The 17342-nt window shown below is 49.1% G+C and overlaps 8 protein-coding genes across 8 annotated transcripts; 1 reads left to right on the top strand and 7 right to left on the bottom strand.

The window, feature by feature from the left end:
- Nucleotides 1–1494: 1494 nt before the first annotated feature.
- Nucleotides 1495–2076, top strand: EI90DRAFT_3015978 (uncharacterized protein; the record flags this gene model as incomplete). Its single annotated transcript, XM_039056948.1, has 2 exons — nt 1495–1597; nt 1652–2076. The coding sequence occupies 2 exons, from the start codon at nt 1495–1497 to the stop codon at nt 2074–2076; spliced, it is 528 nt and encodes a 175-aa protein (XP_038916840.1).
- A 125-nt stretch (nt 2077–2201) lies between these two features.
- EI90DRAFT_855327 (uncharacterized protein) lies at nt 2202–3167 on the bottom strand. The gene is made up of 5 exons (XM_039068168.1): nt 2971–3167; nt 2903–2920; nt 2783–2836; nt 2590–2629; nt 2202–2523 (listed from the first exon to the last, which is right to left on the bottom strand). Exons 1-5 carry the CDS (start codon nt 2978–2980, stop codon nt 2328–2330), a joined length of 318 nt encoding a protein of 105 aa, XP_038916841.1. The 5' UTR covers nt 2981–3167; the 3' UTR covers nt 2202–2327.
- A 71-nt stretch (nt 3168–3238) lies between these two features.
- EI90DRAFT_3055514 (uncharacterized protein) lies at nt 3239–4383 on the bottom strand. Its single transcript, XM_039060148.1, has 4 exons — nt 4217–4383; nt 4135–4162; nt 3919–4066; nt 3239–3857 (listed from the first exon to the last, which is right to left on the bottom strand). The coding sequence occupies exons 1-4, from the start codon at nt 4365–4367 to the stop codon at nt 3318–3320; spliced, it is 867 nt and encodes a 288-aa protein (XP_038916842.1). The 5' UTR covers nt 4368–4383; the 3' UTR covers nt 3239–3317.
- Nucleotides 4384–5305: 922 nt separating this feature from the next.
- On the bottom strand, nt 5306–6443 carry EI90DRAFT_855572 (uncharacterized protein). Its single transcript, XM_039068169.1, has 5 exons — nt 5889–6443; nt 5808–5835; nt 5609–5756; nt 5523–5556; nt 5306–5457 (listed from the first exon to the last, which is right to left on the bottom strand). The coding sequence occupies exons 1-5, from the start codon at nt 6106–6108 to the stop codon at nt 5393–5395; spliced, it is 495 nt and encodes a 164-aa protein (XP_038916843.1). The 5' UTR covers nt 6109–6443; the 3' UTR covers nt 5306–5392.
- A 949-nt stretch (nt 6444–7392) lies between these two features.
- On the bottom strand, nt 7393–9436 carry EI90DRAFT_855928 (uncharacterized protein). Its single transcript, XM_039068171.1, has 5 exons — nt 8485–9436; nt 8403–8430; nt 8191–8338; nt 7832–8128; nt 7393–7737 (listed from the first exon to the last, which is right to left on the bottom strand). The coding sequence occupies exons 1-5, from the start codon at nt 9308–9310 to the stop codon at nt 7675–7677; spliced, it is 1362 nt and encodes a 453-aa protein (XP_038916844.1). The 5' UTR covers nt 9311–9436; the 3' UTR covers nt 7393–7674.
- A 423-nt stretch (nt 9437–9859) lies between these two features.
- Nucleotides 9860–11947, bottom strand: EI90DRAFT_3055522 (uncharacterized protein). The gene is given in 8 exon segments (XM_039060149.1): nt 9860–10108; nt 10172–10467; nt 10519–10695; nt 10799–10800; nt 10813–11064; nt 11119–11241; nt 11296–11463; nt 11516–11947. The coding sequence occupies 8 exon segments, from the start codon at nt 11577–11579 to the stop codon at nt 9982–9984; spliced, it is 1209 nt and encodes a 402-aa protein (XP_038916845.1). The 5' UTR covers nt 11580–11947; the 3' UTR covers nt 9860–9981.
- A 909-nt stretch (nt 11948–12856) lies between these two features.
- EI90DRAFT_855788 (uncharacterized protein) lies at nt 12857–14279 on the bottom strand. The gene is made up of 4 exons (XM_039068170.1): nt 13826–14279; nt 13561–13766; nt 13092–13487; nt 12857–13040 (listed from the first exon to the last, which is right to left on the bottom strand). Exons 1-4 carry the CDS (start codon nt 14042–14044, stop codon nt 12977–12979), a joined length of 885 nt encoding a protein of 294 aa, XP_038916846.1. The 5' UTR covers nt 14045–14279; the 3' UTR covers nt 12857–12976.
- Nucleotides 14280–14515: 236 nt separating this feature from the next.
- On the bottom strand, nt 14516–15998 carry EI90DRAFT_3122889 (uncharacterized protein; the record flags this gene model as incomplete). Its single annotated transcript, XM_039063546.1, has 2 exons — nt 14516–15550; nt 15609–15998. 2 exons carry the CDS (start codon nt 15996–15998, stop codon nt 14516–14518), a joined length of 1425 nt encoding a protein of 474 aa, XP_038916847.1.
- Between the last annotated feature and the right edge of the window lie 1344 nt (nt 15999–17342).

Raw genomic sequence — 17342 nt, forward strand, 5'->3', positions numbered from 1 at the left:
AACCGTTGCCATCTTTGAAACGACGCGTTTACAACAAGTCTATCGCGTATTACCGAAATTTCAATTTGAATAAAAGACGCAGTTTACCATCGTCACGTTTGGTGATGCTGGTGTACAAGGGAACATAGGTGACATTATAATGAGTATAAAGTTGTTCTCACCTCAGAACTCGGGTTAGAGACCTGAGGGAGACGTTCCAAAACCTTTCTCTCTTTCAGACGCAACGACGTTCGCTGAATAGCAACGTTGGCATACAAGGAAGTTCCAGGAAAGAAAAAAAAAAGCTACGCCTACAAAGCCCTACAATTAAAGCTTACGCCACACTAATTCTATCAGGCTATAGGAATTGTTGAAAGATGGTAAAAAATGCAGCGAAGTTGTTGAGCACGGACAGCATATCCTAAGCAAGACACAGAGTAAATTAGATCCGAGAGTGGAAAACAAAGTCGTAAGCGAAGAAATTTCAACTCTTGCGGGCAGCAACACGAGGGACTGGTCAGGGCCTTGTCTTCTGAGATGGACCGGGTATATTAGCGGCTGGTTCAGGCCTCTTGTTGAGGGCAGCCATGGAAATGGCTGCGCGCGGTGGCCGTTTTTTTTTTTGCTATGGACGGGCTGACTTCGATGTTCCATTGTTTGGTGCTTGTTATCATCACTTTCAAATTCTAGTTGCTTTTGATTGCCTCCTGAAATAGAAACGAGGAATGAAGAAAGAAGTAAATCAAAAGGGATATGCATACTTTTGGCCAGACAACACTCCACGCTTTGCGGATCCGCGCGCTTTGCCACCACAGATGGGGATTGGGCAACGCTACAATATAAGTCGGAATACTTGAGGAGACTCTACATACAAGATGTACGAGGAAGTACAACCAATATCACCATCATTAAAATAATGCCATAATGACTAAAATTCTACTTGTTGCTCATTTTGCGTCCTGGATGTGCTGATGATGCTCCTTTACAATTTGGATGAAGTCTACAATGCCACGGTACGCCAACTGGTCAAAATGTATCAAGCGAAGAATCCCTCCATGGCAAGATGAAAGTGAGATTAATGTTGACTGAGCCAAATCAAGTCACGTATATAGACACCACAAACCACCAGAACACCCGCAGGACCCCATCACTGTCAGCGCTGCAACGCAAGGACCATGCGGCACGATTACCGTCGTGATTAGTCGTGTGAAATGAGATTCATATCCGGCAGGTGCCGAACGTCTGATCAACTCACCAGGACAACGAGGGTTTGCTCCAATTGACAGGGTTTTCCTATTGATGTATTGAGACACCAAACAAATCTTTTGTTTTCGAGTTCAGAGTCTACTCACCATCACTCTGGGCGTCTACGATGGTGATGAGACGTCGACACTCACCCAGGAAGACATATATTAGGCGCTGGTGGCAGGATCATGCTCCTCCACAAGTTACCTGACGTTCCCTCTCCTACTTCTCAACGTCCACTTTGAAAAAGAAAAAACGGGATCAATGACCATGTCGTCTACATCATCAGTCATCCCTTCTCCTACATTCTCCCCGACATCTGCGACCAGCAGTCACTGGTCTACCTTCAATACCACTATCCTGGTGTTGTTTTGTACGTCATCTTCCTTATGGATCCAGCTTGATCACTGACATCTCCCCCGAACAGCCTGTGGCGTGCTGCTCCTCTTGGCACTCATTATCGCCTTCATCATAAGACAATACCGACGCCGAATGGCTGCCCTGACCCAATTACAAAAAGACATCGAGCGTCATCCCCGCCCTCCCAGCTATTTCAGCGTGGAGAAACTTCCTATTCCAGATGATGCATCTACTGTTTCCCTCCCCGAGAAAGTCTACCAACCCGGTGCTGTGCACCATCCATGTGTCCCTGCTCCTATAACATACGAGGAACGGATAGCGGGCTTGACATGTTCTTCGGTGGAGCGCCGCTCAAGAACAAAAATCATTCATGATGACGGTATATATCTCTTTTGTTTTACATGGGTTCTAGGAACTAATTTTCTTAACCCTCGTAGACCAACAGGCATATATGTCCAACCAAACGCTCTCACCCATATCTTATCGTTGTAACACTATTTGTTGTCTTACTCCCTTGGCTAGCCATGCATAATGAAGCCTGTACACTATTCTCGAGCCATTTACTACTCGATCATAGGCGCGAGCGCCTGTGAATTCAAATTCAAAGCGACATTTGGCACTTAATGCACAGTAGGATGAGTACATGACACAATCTGAATACAAGCAAAATTTCGAACGTCCATTCCATTCCTTATTGACTGTCTTTCTGGCTACCGTCACCAGAGCATACAACCATTGCCATGCTAGGAATTCTTTGGTGGCGCATGAGCTCGGGGTGGCGACTGGGGCCCAGGATACCACCCTTGCTGCCATGGACCGGGAGGAGGACCCTGACCAGGTAACATAGGCTCAAAGCCTTGACCTTGACGAGCTTCCCAGCTACAAATTCCGCAGAACCAGATGTGGTGCGAAGACATGGGGATAAGAGGTACGAAGCAGCTGAAATGACATATGCGAGAAGCCAGTGAAAGGTTTGTTTGTCTCAAAAGCGCTTTGGGTGCTTACAATTCGAACCATGTTCGTGATTTGGCCGAGATAACGGAGACTAACAGGAAGATGGATGAGCGTTCATCCAATTATCAAAGTGAGCGGAATGAAAGGGCAGTTGCGGATGCGTACTATTGTGGCACCGGGGACAGACCTAGCCATTTGAAATTCCACGTCAACGAAATCGGATCTTGGTAAGAAGAGAACAAACCCACTCTAGCATTAGTGCCATCATCAGTTTGACTGATTTTCGTCGGACAACCGACTTTTGTAGTGGATTTGTCAGTAGCATAGAACCCCTACATCGTCCAAAACACCATTCACCACTTACATACTAATGGAATGCAGACTGTTGAAGGCCGCGATTAGCTTAATCCCTCCCGTTATCATGATACCCACTGAAATCCATTGCGAATTACTACACTGCAAGCTGAGGATGTGGAGAGGGAAAGCAAGCTGACTGCGGACGAGCTGAACTTCGGCGATCCGAGCTTACGTCATCGAACTCACGCCTCTTGGCACTCAGCTCCATGTGATATTTTGTACAGTCGAATTCCCCTACTAGAATGAAAATGATAATCAGAAAGCCCAAAAGGAGGAGTACGTTAACTAGGAGAAATGTGAAACAAATTAGATGTCTCGATGAGATAGCACAGATCGGAGCGCTAAAAAAGGGAGATGAAAGAAAAACAAGAATTTCGTCAGGGTGTCTCCCATTATAACCATAAACGCTAGTAATCGTAGAGTCACAAATCCCGCAAGCGAGAGATCAAGTTATCCGGTTCAACATCGACGATTTGATCCGGGTCCTGAACGACATAGGGAAGACGGCATGCATGACAGGTCGGCCTCTGGCCTTCCGCCATCGCTTGTGCAACAATCCTGCCCTTGCAAGAAGTGCACAGTGTGTGGGGACAATTCGCACCGAGAGCCTCGTTGTTCGTCATGTCCTCGAAACATATCGGGCATTCGTTGGCGTTTTCGGCTGTTACTGAGGAAGAATTCAATAGATAAACTGATGAACGATTCGAGGAATCACTCTGAGGGGGATTTTCGGCGCTCCGTGCTAACAGCGCTTGTTCTGAATTGCGAGTGAATTCAAAGACGACATCCCAATTATATCTCGGCATTTCTGAACCCTCCCCTTGTGAATGCATGGATGTTACGGATGTATAATCCTCCCTGAACTTTACGAGGGGGTGTGAAGTAGGATGGGCTCGACTTGGTCCCGGTAAGGCCTCGCAGTTCTGACAGAAATTGACGTCCCGGCACGCAGGGTGTAGGCACTAAGCCAACATATCTCCCACTAAGAGATTGACAGGCCGGAAGGAAGATGGAGGCACCTACCACATAGCGTACCCCCAATATCCTGGTCTTACAACGGTGACAGTTCGCACCATGTCGGACTATGGTTGTAATGTTGGTTGGTTCGATGATATCGGAATCGGCGTTCACTTTGATGAAGGAATGATCAGAATGAGTCCCGCGCATTCGTCTACCACAATCATTAGCGGATTCTATACCTAATTCAAGATAGGGATGCAAAGAACTCCTAATACATACCTAAAACATGTGTCGCATGCGTCGAAATCTGACCCTCCAAATGAGTGTTTCCCAACGGGATTTGAGTCGCAATTTGGCTAACCTGGGCATGTCAAACATTTATATCGGATCTCCTCAATTTGTTGTTGACACCAGTCACATCGCACGCTACATCCTCCGTCCGCGATCGGAGAGAGGCCACGAGGGTTGATACCTTGCCAAATGGTTGCGATGCGCGCCATCTCGTAATACATGACGAACCGATGTGAATCCGTGTGCGAATAAGCATGGGACACCACGCAGGTATTGCAAAAATCGAAATCTCTACACTGTATGCACTTGAATCTTGGACCTCTGATCGTTTCGTGACAGAAATCGCAGCCTGCATTGTGGATTGGTCTGTCACGAATTGCCCGACCCCTGATGAAATCAATGACAGTGGCATCATCAGTGCGTGTGGTATCGATGGGAGTTGACCGAGAGAGGTATGATAAACAAAGCATGAGATGGTTGGCATCGTGAACGGCGCGTGATGGGTCAAACACGTCCTTGCATTCTAAACACAGACTTCGGTCGCAATCCAGACATTGCCAATGACGATGGAATCCAAGATCGCAATGACAGGAGTAACATGGCGGGGATGAATCCATTTCAGACAGGTGCGTTATCGGCATATGCCGAGAAAAACAAGGTCAAGACCGAATGACATTGACAGGAAGATGGCAGTGTGATAAATATATACGAGATGTGAATTGCTATACTTGAGATTGCCACCACCTGGCCACCAGCCAGATAACAACTCCATGATGTGAAACAAACTAGATGTCTAGATGAGATGCTACGGAAAAACAAGAAATTTTCAAGGGTCTCCCATTACAGCCATAGATGCAAGCAATCGTGAGAGCCGCAAACCTTGCGAGCGAAAGACCATGTCGTCAGGCTCAACTTCAACAAGTTGATCCGAGTTCTGACGAACATAGGGAAGACGACATGCATGGCAAGTCGGTCTCCGACCTTCCGCCCTCGCCTGTGCGATGATCCTGTCCTTGCAAGAAGTGCACAATGTGTGGGGACAATTCGCTCCGAGAGTCTCGTTGTTAGTCATGTCCTCGTAGCATATTGGGCATTCATTGGTACTTTCGGCCGCTGTTGAGGAAGAATTTGATGGGCGAACCAAAGAACGATTCGAGGAGTTATTCCGGGAGAATCCTGGGTGCGACGTGCTAACAGTGCTTCTCCCGAACTGCGAGCGAAGTCGAACACGGTCTCCCAATAGGATCTAGGCATTTTTACATCCTCCCCTCGCGAACGCGTTGATGTTACAGCTGTGTAATCCTCCCTGAACTTTATGAGGGGGTGCGAGGCAGGATGAGCTCGACTTGGTCCCGGTAAGGCCTCGCAATTCTCACAGAAATTGATATCCCGGCACGTAGGGTGCAGGCACTGGTCGTCAATTCATCAGATCGACAAGCGGGGAGGAAGAGGAGCCATTTACCATATAGCGTGCCCCGCGTATCCTGTTCCTACAACGGTGACATGACACTCCATGTCGGACTACAGTTGGAATGTTACTCGGTTCGATGATGTCGGAATCGGAGTTCACTTTGACGAAGGAATGATCAGAATGAGCCCCACGCATGCGCCTAACACAATCATGATTTAGGATGTGGCAGCCAAGAACTCCCAACACCTACCTAAAACATGCATCGCACGCGTCGAAATCTAACCCTCCAATGAGCAATTCCCAGCATAGTTGAGTCAACAATCTGGCTAACCTGGGCATGTCAAACATTTATATCGGACCTCGCTGATTTGTTGTTGGCACCAGTCACATCGCACGCTAGGGTCACGCGTCATACGGGACCCACGGAGTCCGTTCGCGACTAGAAAACGGCTACGAGGATCGATCCCCCGGCGAAGGGTTGCCATGTGCGCCGTCTCGTAAAACATGACGAAACGATGTGAACGCGTGTGTGAAGAACCACGAGATACCATGCAGAGATTGCATAAATCGAAATCTCTGCATTGTATACACTTAAATCTTGGGCCTTTGATCGTTTCGCGACAGAAATCGCAAAAAGCATGGTGCCTTGGCCTATCTCGGATTGCCCGCCCCGAATGAAATCGATGACTGCGTCGTCATCAGTGTGTGTGACACTCCATCGGATATTGGTAGTTGACCCAGGGGGGCGTGTTAAACAGAGCATAAGATGGTTGGAATCGTGAACGGCAGGTGATGGGTGGTTCCTATCCCCACAATCCAGACACAGACGAACTCGTTCGCAATCCAGACACTGGTACCAAGAGTCATGGGATGCAAGGCTGCAACGACAGCAGTGACATCTCAAATCAGATGGCGGTGAAACTCTTATCTGATCCATTATCGGGCTGATCGTTTGCGGTGGTGAGTAATATGCGAATATTGATAATCGTGCTGCGCCAAAGTCACGAGGAACGCCGCATACTAGACACTGATTCCTCTCAACACCCATACACCAATATTGTATCCACAACCAGACTGAGCTCTAGCTATGCCTAGCCTCTGACATATGTGAAGAAACCCGAGGCTTCCGCACTTTGGCACCCAGTCACAAGGACATGTACAATAACGAGTAGACATACAAATGTACAAGGGAATTCGGCCAACTCCGCTGGAACGATAAAAGATACAACAAACAAAGAAATAAAATGGTACAGATTCAAGCGCTCAAGAAGTTGACAGAGAAGGAGGGCTCGATGTGGATCATCTGTTATGCTGCCCATTCCGCATTAGTGAAAGCAGCAAGTCATGAAAGCGAGGATTCAAGATGTTAGGTCTGATTTCTCCATTGTCCTGATCGGGATAAGGCCGTCGACAAGCATGGCAAGTCGCTCTCCGGCCATGCGCCCTCGCCACTGCGATGATTTGCTCCTTGCAAGAAGTGCATAGTGTGTGGGCGCAATTCGCACCGACGACTTCATTGTTTGCCATGTCCTCATAACATATTGGGCATTCATTAGTACCTTCAGTCTCCACAGTGGGAGAATTTGAAGGGCCAGCTAGAGGATCTAAGTGAGTAATTGAAGGACCGGGAAAAGGAAGATTCAAAGCATCATTCTGAGGAGAACCCTGGATCCGAGATTGACCGGTCCTTTCGGTCGTCGCTGAGGGAGGATTTGAAGGACCAGGATTTAAGGGAACATCCTGGATGCGATTTCCTGACAGAGGTTGACTGTCCCTTTCAGCCATAGCTGAGGCGGAATTTCGAGGACTTCCTAACAGAGGATCCAAAGCAGTCGTTTGGGAAGAATCCTCGATACGACTCCCTAATACAGGCTGATTGACCCTGTTAGTTGTCTCCGGGGAGGGATTTGAAGGACGAGCCAGAGGAGTATTCGACGATATGACCTGGGGAATATCATGGGCATGATGTCGTGACACAGGCCGATTGGCCCTCTCAGCTATCGCTAAGGGGTGAATCAAAGAACTACTACTGTCCTGGATGTAGGGTCCTGATAGAGATTGGGTACGTCCTTCAGCGATCGTCGGAGGGGCATTCGGACGCCCAGCTAAAGGATGGCTCAAAGAAACATCCTGGGGTCTCTCGGGGGTCTGACGTCCCAGTACAGGCCGATCGGTTCTCGCTGAGGAAGGATCTGAAGGGCCCGCTAAAGAAGAAACGTTCTGGGAACCCTGCGTGCCGTGTCTTGACCCAGGTTGATTGAGCCTTTCAGTCACTTCCGAGGAAGAAGTTGAAGGGCCGGTCGAAGGAAAATTCAAAGAAGCATTTTGGGGAGCACCTTGCCTGAGACGTCCTAACAGAGGGAGCCCCGAAGTGTGGGCAAACTCAAATATGGCCTCCCAATAGGATCTAGGCATCCCCGAGTCCCCATCTTGTGGGCCAATTGTTGTCATGGACACATAATCCTCTCTGAACTTCACGAGAGGATGCGAAGCGGGATGGACTCGATGTGGCCTTGGCAATGCCTCACAACTCTCGCAGAAATTGATGTTTCGGCAAGCGGGGTACAGGCACTAGTCATAAATATATCCTCCATTGAGGAACCGGTAAACGATCAAGAAAAGGGCGCATTCACCATATAGCGTGCTCCACATACTCGGCCACCACAATGATGACACGACACGCCATGTTGGACGGTTGTCGGAGTGTCACTTGGTTGGATTATGTCAGAATTGGAATTTACCCTCACAAACGAATGATCAGAATGGGTCGTGCGCGCTCGTCTGGCATGATCTCCATTAATCACTTGGCTCCGATGATGGAAACACAAGCTCTGCCGATACTTACCTAAAACACACGCGACATGCGTTGAAATCTAACCTTTCAAATGAGCATATCCCGACGTCGTCTGGGCTACAATCTGACTGACCTGGACACGTCAAGCATTTATATCGGATCCCCTGGATTTCTGGACGGCCACACGAGTTACATCGCGCGGCGCTGTGAGAAGATCTGGACGGAGGACTGTCTCGGATTGGCGGCCTGAATGCTCTATCCGGGACTGGAAATATGCTACAAGGATCTATACCCCCGGGAAAAACTACGATACTGTTCGTCTCGAAAAACATAATAAATCGATGTGAACGAGAGTGAACATAGCCCTGGGACACCATGCATGTATTGCACAAATCGAAATCACTGCACTGTATACACTTATACCTTGGCCCTCTGACGGGTTTGCGGCAAGAGTTACAAATGACATCATCATGCTGTGGCTTCCGTCGAAGGGCCCGACCCCTGATTAGATCGATAACCGCGATGTCACTCGTGCGCGTAACGCTCCATGGGATGGTGGGAGCTGAGCCTAGTTGGCGCCTGAAATAAAGCATTGGATGGCAGACATCGTGGACAGCAGGTGGTGGGTGGAGACCCGCAACTCCACAACTTAAGCATAAACGAACTTGTTCGCAGTCCAGGCATTGATACCAAGAAGCATAAGACTCAAGGCTACGGAGGCAGCGGTAGCACCTGAGGTCGGATGGTGATACTCCAACCCGATCCATTGTCAGTGGTGATGGTAATGCCGCTCGGCATACGCCATGGTCACCCGACCTGGGAAAATGGTACTTCAAACTAACAGAGGGTAGGGGGATGTTAGTGTGGACTGATGCCTGATGTATCGGAGGGCCTTTCCCTCTTTCGATATGGACCAGTGACCAAGTTTGCGAATCAGACCTCCGGTTGCACGCCTGCATGTGAACGTGGCTTCCGAGTGTAATGGATCTCGTTCTGCCTGTACATCTCGGCTATCTGTCACTGCGCAGCATTCATTTATCTTCAAAGAGGGGCTCAAAGGCGTGACTCGGTCGAGAAATTTCTGGGCCACACAAAATCATCCCCACAAACATGTCCATCGTTTTGACACACTTAGATCTGTCCGCATCGGTAGGATTCCCTGCTTCGGGGCAGTCATGGGCAATCTGTGCGCATAGTTATTAAGGCGGCCGATGCTGTCAGGACCTGATGGGTCGGGATGGCATGCACAGATCATGTTCGATGCAAATACATGTAAATACATATGTACATGCGTTGCGAGAATGCGTCTGCGATGTGGTTACACCCTGTATGAGTACACACTGGAGATCCAACATTCTACAGCCTAAGCATAGATGAATTCAAACCCGTTCACAATTCTAGACATTGAGACCCAGACGATCTGGGGACTTCAGTATGATGCATAGTCACTCCGGAAGCTAGCCTCGACGGTAACCACGATGACCGTGGTTGGCGCACCTCCAACTAGGGTCAAGATCAAGCGCATGCGCTCATTTATCACAAATTGGTGTCTACAATATTACGCCCATCAAATATACATAAATTAAGTAAAGTGTCGGTAAATCGAGTCATAGCTTCAATGCTCGCCCATTTAAAAACGTCCCTCAACTCTGACGAGGCGCCTTGCTGTCTGTCTCTGGCGTAGTGAGCCAAGGCCTAGACGGTCCGCAAGGACAGCCATAACTCCAGGTCGTCGCGAGAACTCCGTCGGGCGCATACTGAATTATGCACCGAAACATTAGAATTGGGAATACATGGGAATGGGCGAGGGTAGCACTCACCATACGGTCTCTAATCTTTGCGGGCTTGGTAAAGGCGTCGATGTTGAGGATGAAGATGAAGAGAAGGCGGAGGATGAAGTCGATACAGTCAAAGAGGTGAAAGAGGACTGAGTAACCGAAGTGGTCGATGATTCCGTGGGTGTAGGTGTCGTTGTAGATCCCGACATTGTGATAGGATTTGGAACTGTGTTGGGGTCAGTCCCAAAAGGGACCGTACGAAAGATGTCATCCTGTGCGCCATCCGTCCAGCCATACAGAGGTGTGTAGACAGGTGGGTCCAGAGTATCCTCAAAGAACTGGACCCAATGGATTCAGCCGGAGGTAACCTTCGTTGGGCACAAACTCACATTATTTTCTTCAAACTGATACCAATATGCGGGCTCACGTGCGCCGTACGTGCAATTGGCGGGATTGGCAGGCCGATTGTACCTTGGATCATCACCGCATCGCCGGGCAGGATTCCCTTTCGCCACTGGGACAGTTCCAGTAGCGTTCGCAATGTTGCATTGGAACGCGATCATATACTGACCCACGAGAACACCTGTCAGTTATTAGAAATTGCATGAGCTGAGGTAGCACGCACGTCTGGATGAAAGCCGAATAAGTCCCATGTACCTTCGAAAAAAAGTGGAAAAACTCACTTTGCTCCGAACCCGCATCCGCTTGGTGAATCCAGAACCAAGCACAGGTGCACATCCCGTTTGGGCATGGTGGCATGTCCTTTGGCACTTGAAAATATGTTTCACGCTCCCATACGCAAGTTTGGTTTATGCTGAAGACAGTGAAATCTTCAGGAGCAACTTGAGATACGTTACTCTTGTACGATATGGCAAGAGCGCAACCTCCGAGATCATTAAGGCCACCTGTGTGGAACTCCTGTGTGTTGCTACCCGCTACAGTATATTTCTGTCGGTGAGTGGTTCACACGAATCATCAAAATGACATACGGCATGGGGAGGGATCCCCATTACGTTGGTCCGTAGAAGCGACCATTGGCCAATACGACGTGAACTGTTTTCCACAAGCGATCTCAATCATTTGGGAGCCTCCGGCCGGAAGCTGCATGATGTCTGTACCAAAGGCCGTTGAAATGAGTAACTTTCAAACCGAAAGTCACTACTAACCTTCGGGATGAGGTGGGTATTCGGAGTAACCGTGGAGCCACCACTGCTCGAATGTTCGATTAATCAGAGGAACAACGGGTCGGTTATCGTGTTCTCCTGGAACACCGTTCCCAAAGAAGGGAGTGTCGCCAGTAGCATTGAACCCCCACATCGAAGGGTGGAACATCGCTGAACAGTAATCCATGAATCGGACGCACAGCTCAGGGAAAAGCCCACTCACCGGCATGCGAGCGCACTGATTCGAAAAGGGTAACGGCAAACAGCAATAAGAGCGGCCGATGCATTGTGAACAAGAAGTGTGTCGAGGGATAGCTGAAAGTGAATGACGAAGCTCCAGCCAGAGAGCAAGTTATCGCACAGCGATATGGAAGAGTTCGAATGTTAGACGAGTTGTCAAACACAGTCAGTGGCAGCAAAAGAGGCTGCCTTAAATACAAGGACAATAGCTATTGTAGTGGTTGCCAACTACCCTGAAAGTTCTTTGTTTAAAGCCGCATTGTCTAAGTTACTTCCAGTGGCCTTTGTAGCAGCAGCCCACCTCAGAGAGCATCTCTAAGGTACCTCATGCGCCGCAGGGGGCAAGGTACAGTCAACCGCATCAGAGCTGGGCACTGCGAAAGATTGGCAAAAGAGTTCACATGGTCGCCTAATTTGGCTGTTGAGACGGAGTCTGCCGAACAAGGAAAGTTGATCTAGGCAGGATCCCACTATGCCTTGAGGCCTCATGCGATGATGTTCGAAAGAGAGTCAGGGATAACTTAAATGTTCGTTCTTCGATCGGTCATTGATGTGGGCTTATTTATCGTCCCTGATCACAATTTGGGCGACGACCCATATTGACAATTGAGTTCTAAAATGAACGAAGCGCTTTGCCAAGAATTCTGGGGCTCAGTGGGGTACGGGACTCCTCATACCGCAGTAAACTTCAACAGCCTTCTTGCGGCCCACATCCCATCAAAGAATGCTGGCCACTGAATCCTATCATTTGGTTCGGTTGCCACATCGACGGAGAGAGGTGCCGTCGACCCTTCCCATAGTACCGGGGATCCCTTCGAGTGAATGTAGCCTTGGAGGGTTGCTTATGCGACGATCGAGTCACATTAACACAGGATGTCCGACAAACGTTGCCGTCGGGCTGATCGGAAGAAGTGGTCCAACAAGTCAGTGCTAAGAGGGCGACATGTTGCTGAGTCGTATTGTATTCACATCCCCGATTCCCGAAGATATAATCTTTTTCACTCTGGGACGTGGAACCGCCCTCGATTCCTGAATATAAAGATTCTGACTTGGCAGCACCACTCAGCCCGTTATCGAACTTGAGACCATACAAACGAGTTTTATAACAGGAAAAAGTGCCTCGAAGGTCGGAGTATCATGGATTGGATACATGTGTCACAATAAATACTGAAGAAGGGGTATTCTGTGAATCATGGGTGTGAGCAGACATCCAGAAGTGGCAAACAACACTGTCAAAACCATCCTTCCAGGTTCTCTCCGTATGCATTAGAAGGGATCTCGGGGGGTACGACAACGCGAACTCACTCTTTCCATGGCACCGTTTGCACCAAGAATCCCGTAGAGAAACGTGAAATGGAAAGAAACAGAAAGGAATCAGGATGGACGGGGTTCGCCATGATTGATCTGTTGAGGGGGTATGTTGGGTGTGTCGATGGATGCGCCTTCATTCATTCTTATTTTTCCCTTCGCCCAAGTTCATATGCTTTCCCATGATCTTGGCAGCCACACTGTCCCCAAAGATATCCAGCATAACTTTTCCAGGTACGTGCCACACGTACGGGATGACTTCGCGATGACCACATCCAACAACTCGAATGATAGCCCTAGCTATCGTTTCAGGCGTAGGACAGAAGAGATTCGGTTCCTTCGTGAAACTTCCAGGGCTAATCACTTCTCCGACGTTCATATAATGGAAGGTGGTATCGGCGGAAGGATCATGAAAACTCTCATCGATACTTAGTCCGTGGATCAATCGGAGAAGGAAAGATTTCGACGCGGAATAGATGGATAAAAATGGCGCCGGATAACGCCCAGTAATAGAACCAATTCCGACGACCAGCATTGGCACCTTTGCGGCGCGCATTTGAGGGAGGAGGGCTCGAAGGAGATCAATGGGAAAGAGAGCGTTGAGGCGAATGACACCGTTGGCATATTCAGACGATACCTGGTCATAACTGGTGATGAATATGATTCAGATCAACATGAACGTTCTGATCTTCGCCCGAGAGGAAGGGTATATGTACTCACGGAACGGTTTGTACGGACGCCCCACCCGCCACCAGAAAAACAGCAGTGATTTTCAACCCTTTCAGAGAAGAGAAATCGTATGTGGAAGTATCTTCAGCATTAATTCTTAGGGTATGCACGATCTTTTTGAGGGGCCCCCGCTGCAAGAGTTCCTCTTTCACCCTATCTAATTTCTCTTGACTGCGACCATGGATAACGAGGTTGAACTAACACACAGAAAGAGGTATCAATCGCCGCTTCCACATTAATGAATGACTAAATATACCCCTCTATCATAAAGGTCTTCTGCGATCGCTTTGCCCATGCCTCCTGTTGCGCCCGTAACGACAGCGAATGTATCATCATCCAATGCATAACGTTGAATTGCACTCCTATGAAGAAAGTAAACGTGTATAAACGATGCAAAGCGCCGTAGGAGGATTGCGGTGGTGATGAGCCCGATGAGGGGCACCACAAAACCCAAAAACTGGAGAATGGCCATCATTTGTCACAACAATATTCGGTCACGGTCACCTTCTCAAGCTCACACGCCAGGACGTGTGAAAATTGCAGCATTGTCCGTACTTGGTTCATCATCACACGCTCGTAGCTCCAAAAAGGCATTACATACAGCAGAACACGCGCGTTGCACATGGTGAACTAACACCTATACACGAAGAACATGAGGATCAGGAAGCGAAGGTTGGAAGAAAGAAGAGCGACACCCCAAGCAACCTATAGAAGGATGGGGCATCTAAAAAGGTGGTGCAGTATCCGGGAAAACCCCGGGAACAAACGGGGAGAAAGTTAACTTATTCAGGATTCTTTTCCTCCGACGTAAATGCCAGCGCCTCAGGTCGGTGGCAGGTGAAAATGTGGAAGTGTATGAAAGTGCCAGATATCCGCAAGCTAAGGATCGATAAGGATCAGGAAGGGAGAGACAGCATGACGTTTGAGCAATGTAATGAAGAACGATCTACATATCCATATCACCCTGTTCCCCTCCAGGCATGAAGGTGCTTCCAGTGAGAGCTACGTTCGTCGGTTGCAAGATGCAAGAGATTTCCTTGGAGGGAAGCCAAATGGAAGATCGATCACTCAAGGGTTGTGAGGATAAGAGCGCAGAGTGAGGCGTCGAAACAGAAGACTCAGTTAACGATGATGAGGTTGAGCTAGGTGAAGTGGGCCAGGGTAAGGTCCGGAGGAGAGCAGCAGCAGCTTTGGGTGTGGCATGATGAAATTGTTCCACATTTTGGTGAGTGGCGTGTATCAGTTCATCATCGGTATCCATAAGGGCCGAGACGCCAATGTCAGTCCGTGATTCTCGACAGAACCAGGAGTCACGATACGGATGTTCATCGCTTTCAGAGTCATCAGCGACATCCGGCTCGTTGTCCAAATCGCATTGGTGCTCCGTAAAAGTTCTCTTCCGACCCCGCACCCCTGGCCCAGATAAATAGGTGCTGCTCCCAGATATCATACTTGCACGTCTTGACTGGTCATCTAGTGTTCTCTCACGAACAAACTGACTGATATGGCCGCATCGTTCCTCCCAGGCTTGCATTTTGAGCATGAAGTAGCTTGCGTCCTGGATATGAGGGGGACTCCGTAATGTAGACACGGTACCGTAACCCCCGGGCCACACCCCTTCCCCATCTGAGTCATGGAGACCGTCTTCGTGGCTTTGGCCGGTATCGGAGTCTTGAAGTCGGCTGAGTGCTTCATCCATGGCCCCAAGCGAAAATGCGGAAGTGGAAGCTGGAAGCCCCACGTCACGGGGAGAAACGCCCGACGTGGGAAGCCCCGCAATCCCGGATGATCGAGACGTTGCAGGTTGAGTGTCGTTGTCTTCGACATCGCTCCCATGTGCCGATGGTGGTGGGGCGGGGGGCGCCCTGACGAAGAATACGCTGGAGGTTGACGGGAGTAAGGATGTCTGGACACGTGTCGATGAGGGTAAATGGGGGGAGGATTCGGTTGTAGATGCAATGTCGCCAGAACACTTGAGCCCCTGGACCGTGAAAATCATTGGAAACATCCCTGGATTTGCATCCTAATCGGGCACGCACCTGTACTATGGGGGATGCTGATCGAGATGGGGATATCGATGGAGTCTCGTTGAGCGATGCCCTGGCAACTGGAGATCGACTGAACCGCACGCGCTTCTGAGGGTGATGGTCCCAGAAACGCGCCGGTTCTAGCCAGCGATCATTCAGTGCCACTGGTCCTGCATCGCTTGCGGCATCACCTCCATAGCGTGTTTCTTCCCAATGATTGCAGCGGAGGGCGGGGGTGCCGTTTGAAGCCTCCACATTAAGGAAGCTAACGCTTTTGTTTCTTCTTCTGCGATGCGATGAGTAAACTCTGCTGGGCGCAGAACGGACAACACGAGTGATCAACGAAGATGTCAGTGAAGCACGGGAAGACGAAGGGGGCGGCGAGGTTTTAACAAAACCCATTGTTGGAAAGGATGCCTGTCCGGTGGATGTTTGTCGTGTATCATCACACGAAGTTCCATAAGTCAGAGTTGACGATAATCCAGATAGACTCTGTGACCTCATGCGAAGCAGGGGCGTGGGTGGCAAAGCACTGGTACAATCAGCAAAAGACGAGTGATTCATATACAACTTCGCGAGTTGAGATCAGTTGCCAATGATAGAGCACAGTGACCAGCAATCACGTTGAGACTGAGAGGAGAGACAGGGTCGCGCCAATTTGCCAACGCTGTCACATATAGCAATGGATTATTTGAAAATTTAAATGACATTCATTCGTCAATATTCATGATCGCCCCATTTCCCATGCGTGGAAGCACATTCCACATTGCGATGAGGAAAACACATCCAGAAAATTGGGACCTATGTATACAAGAAATTCAAATGATATGTTTGCGGATTGTGTAGGGGAGGATTCTAGCCCTCTCTCTGACATCGTAATGGTAATATTATCGGAACATGTGCTGATCCTACCCGGTCGAAAACTTGCAGCAGTTCGCGGTAAGCATGGACCATAAGGAGGAGATCCTGCAAGAGAACCCAGCTGCCAACTTGCGCATCCATAGCCTACCTATCGATTCCCTGTAAGAAAAGCATTCTGAGTTGGTTACCTAATCATGCCGATGTTCGAGGACTCGCATCGTAGCGAAAGAAAGACCCCCCAATTCCTTCTGGGGCACTATCAGGCACCAGCTCCTATCCTTAGTCTCAATGCCGAGAATCGGCGAGCGATTCACGACTGGCTGCCGCCCCAAAATCTCACGTTTGAAATTTGTACATTAATTGCCTATTAGCGCAATCTGATAATGCAACCCAAGGGAAGCACTTTGATCTTGTCACCGGATTGCGGTATCACACCTGTTGGGCAATGCAACATGTACACGCACGTACCGAGTAACGATCGCACTGATCGGGTAATACTACCGGGCGATATAGAAAAGGTCTGGCGAAGCCCTACCCGCGCCCATGTTACCGCGTGATATTCTTCGGGCTCTGGGTGTCTGCATAGTCTTGAGTAGGAATGGCTCCCTAAAACGGAACATATTCCAGCAACTCCTCTTACCAACGAGACTGCCCTGCAATCGTGCCTTGAGGCTGAACGGCCGTTCGCTACTTTGCAAGACCGCCATCATTCTGCGTAGCGGGAGTTGGATGTTGAATTATTCCCTATCCTAGCCGTTGTAATAGGCGCTTATTGCCTCACCAAGATGATGCGCAAGCGCCTCCAATTCGACAACAAGTTTCTTTCTACTACTCTCAGACCTACCATACAGTCATTAAACAGCCAGAGAGCTGTCAGACGGACAA

The sequence above is a fragment of the Cantharellus anzutake genome (assembly GCF_015039405.1).
Source record: "Cantharellus anzutake strain C23 chromosome Unknown EI90scaffold_20, whole genome shotgun sequence".
Classification (NCBI taxonomy): domain Eukaryota; kingdom Fungi; phylum Basidiomycota; class Agaricomycetes; order Cantharellales; family Hydnaceae; genus Cantharellus; species Cantharellus anzutake.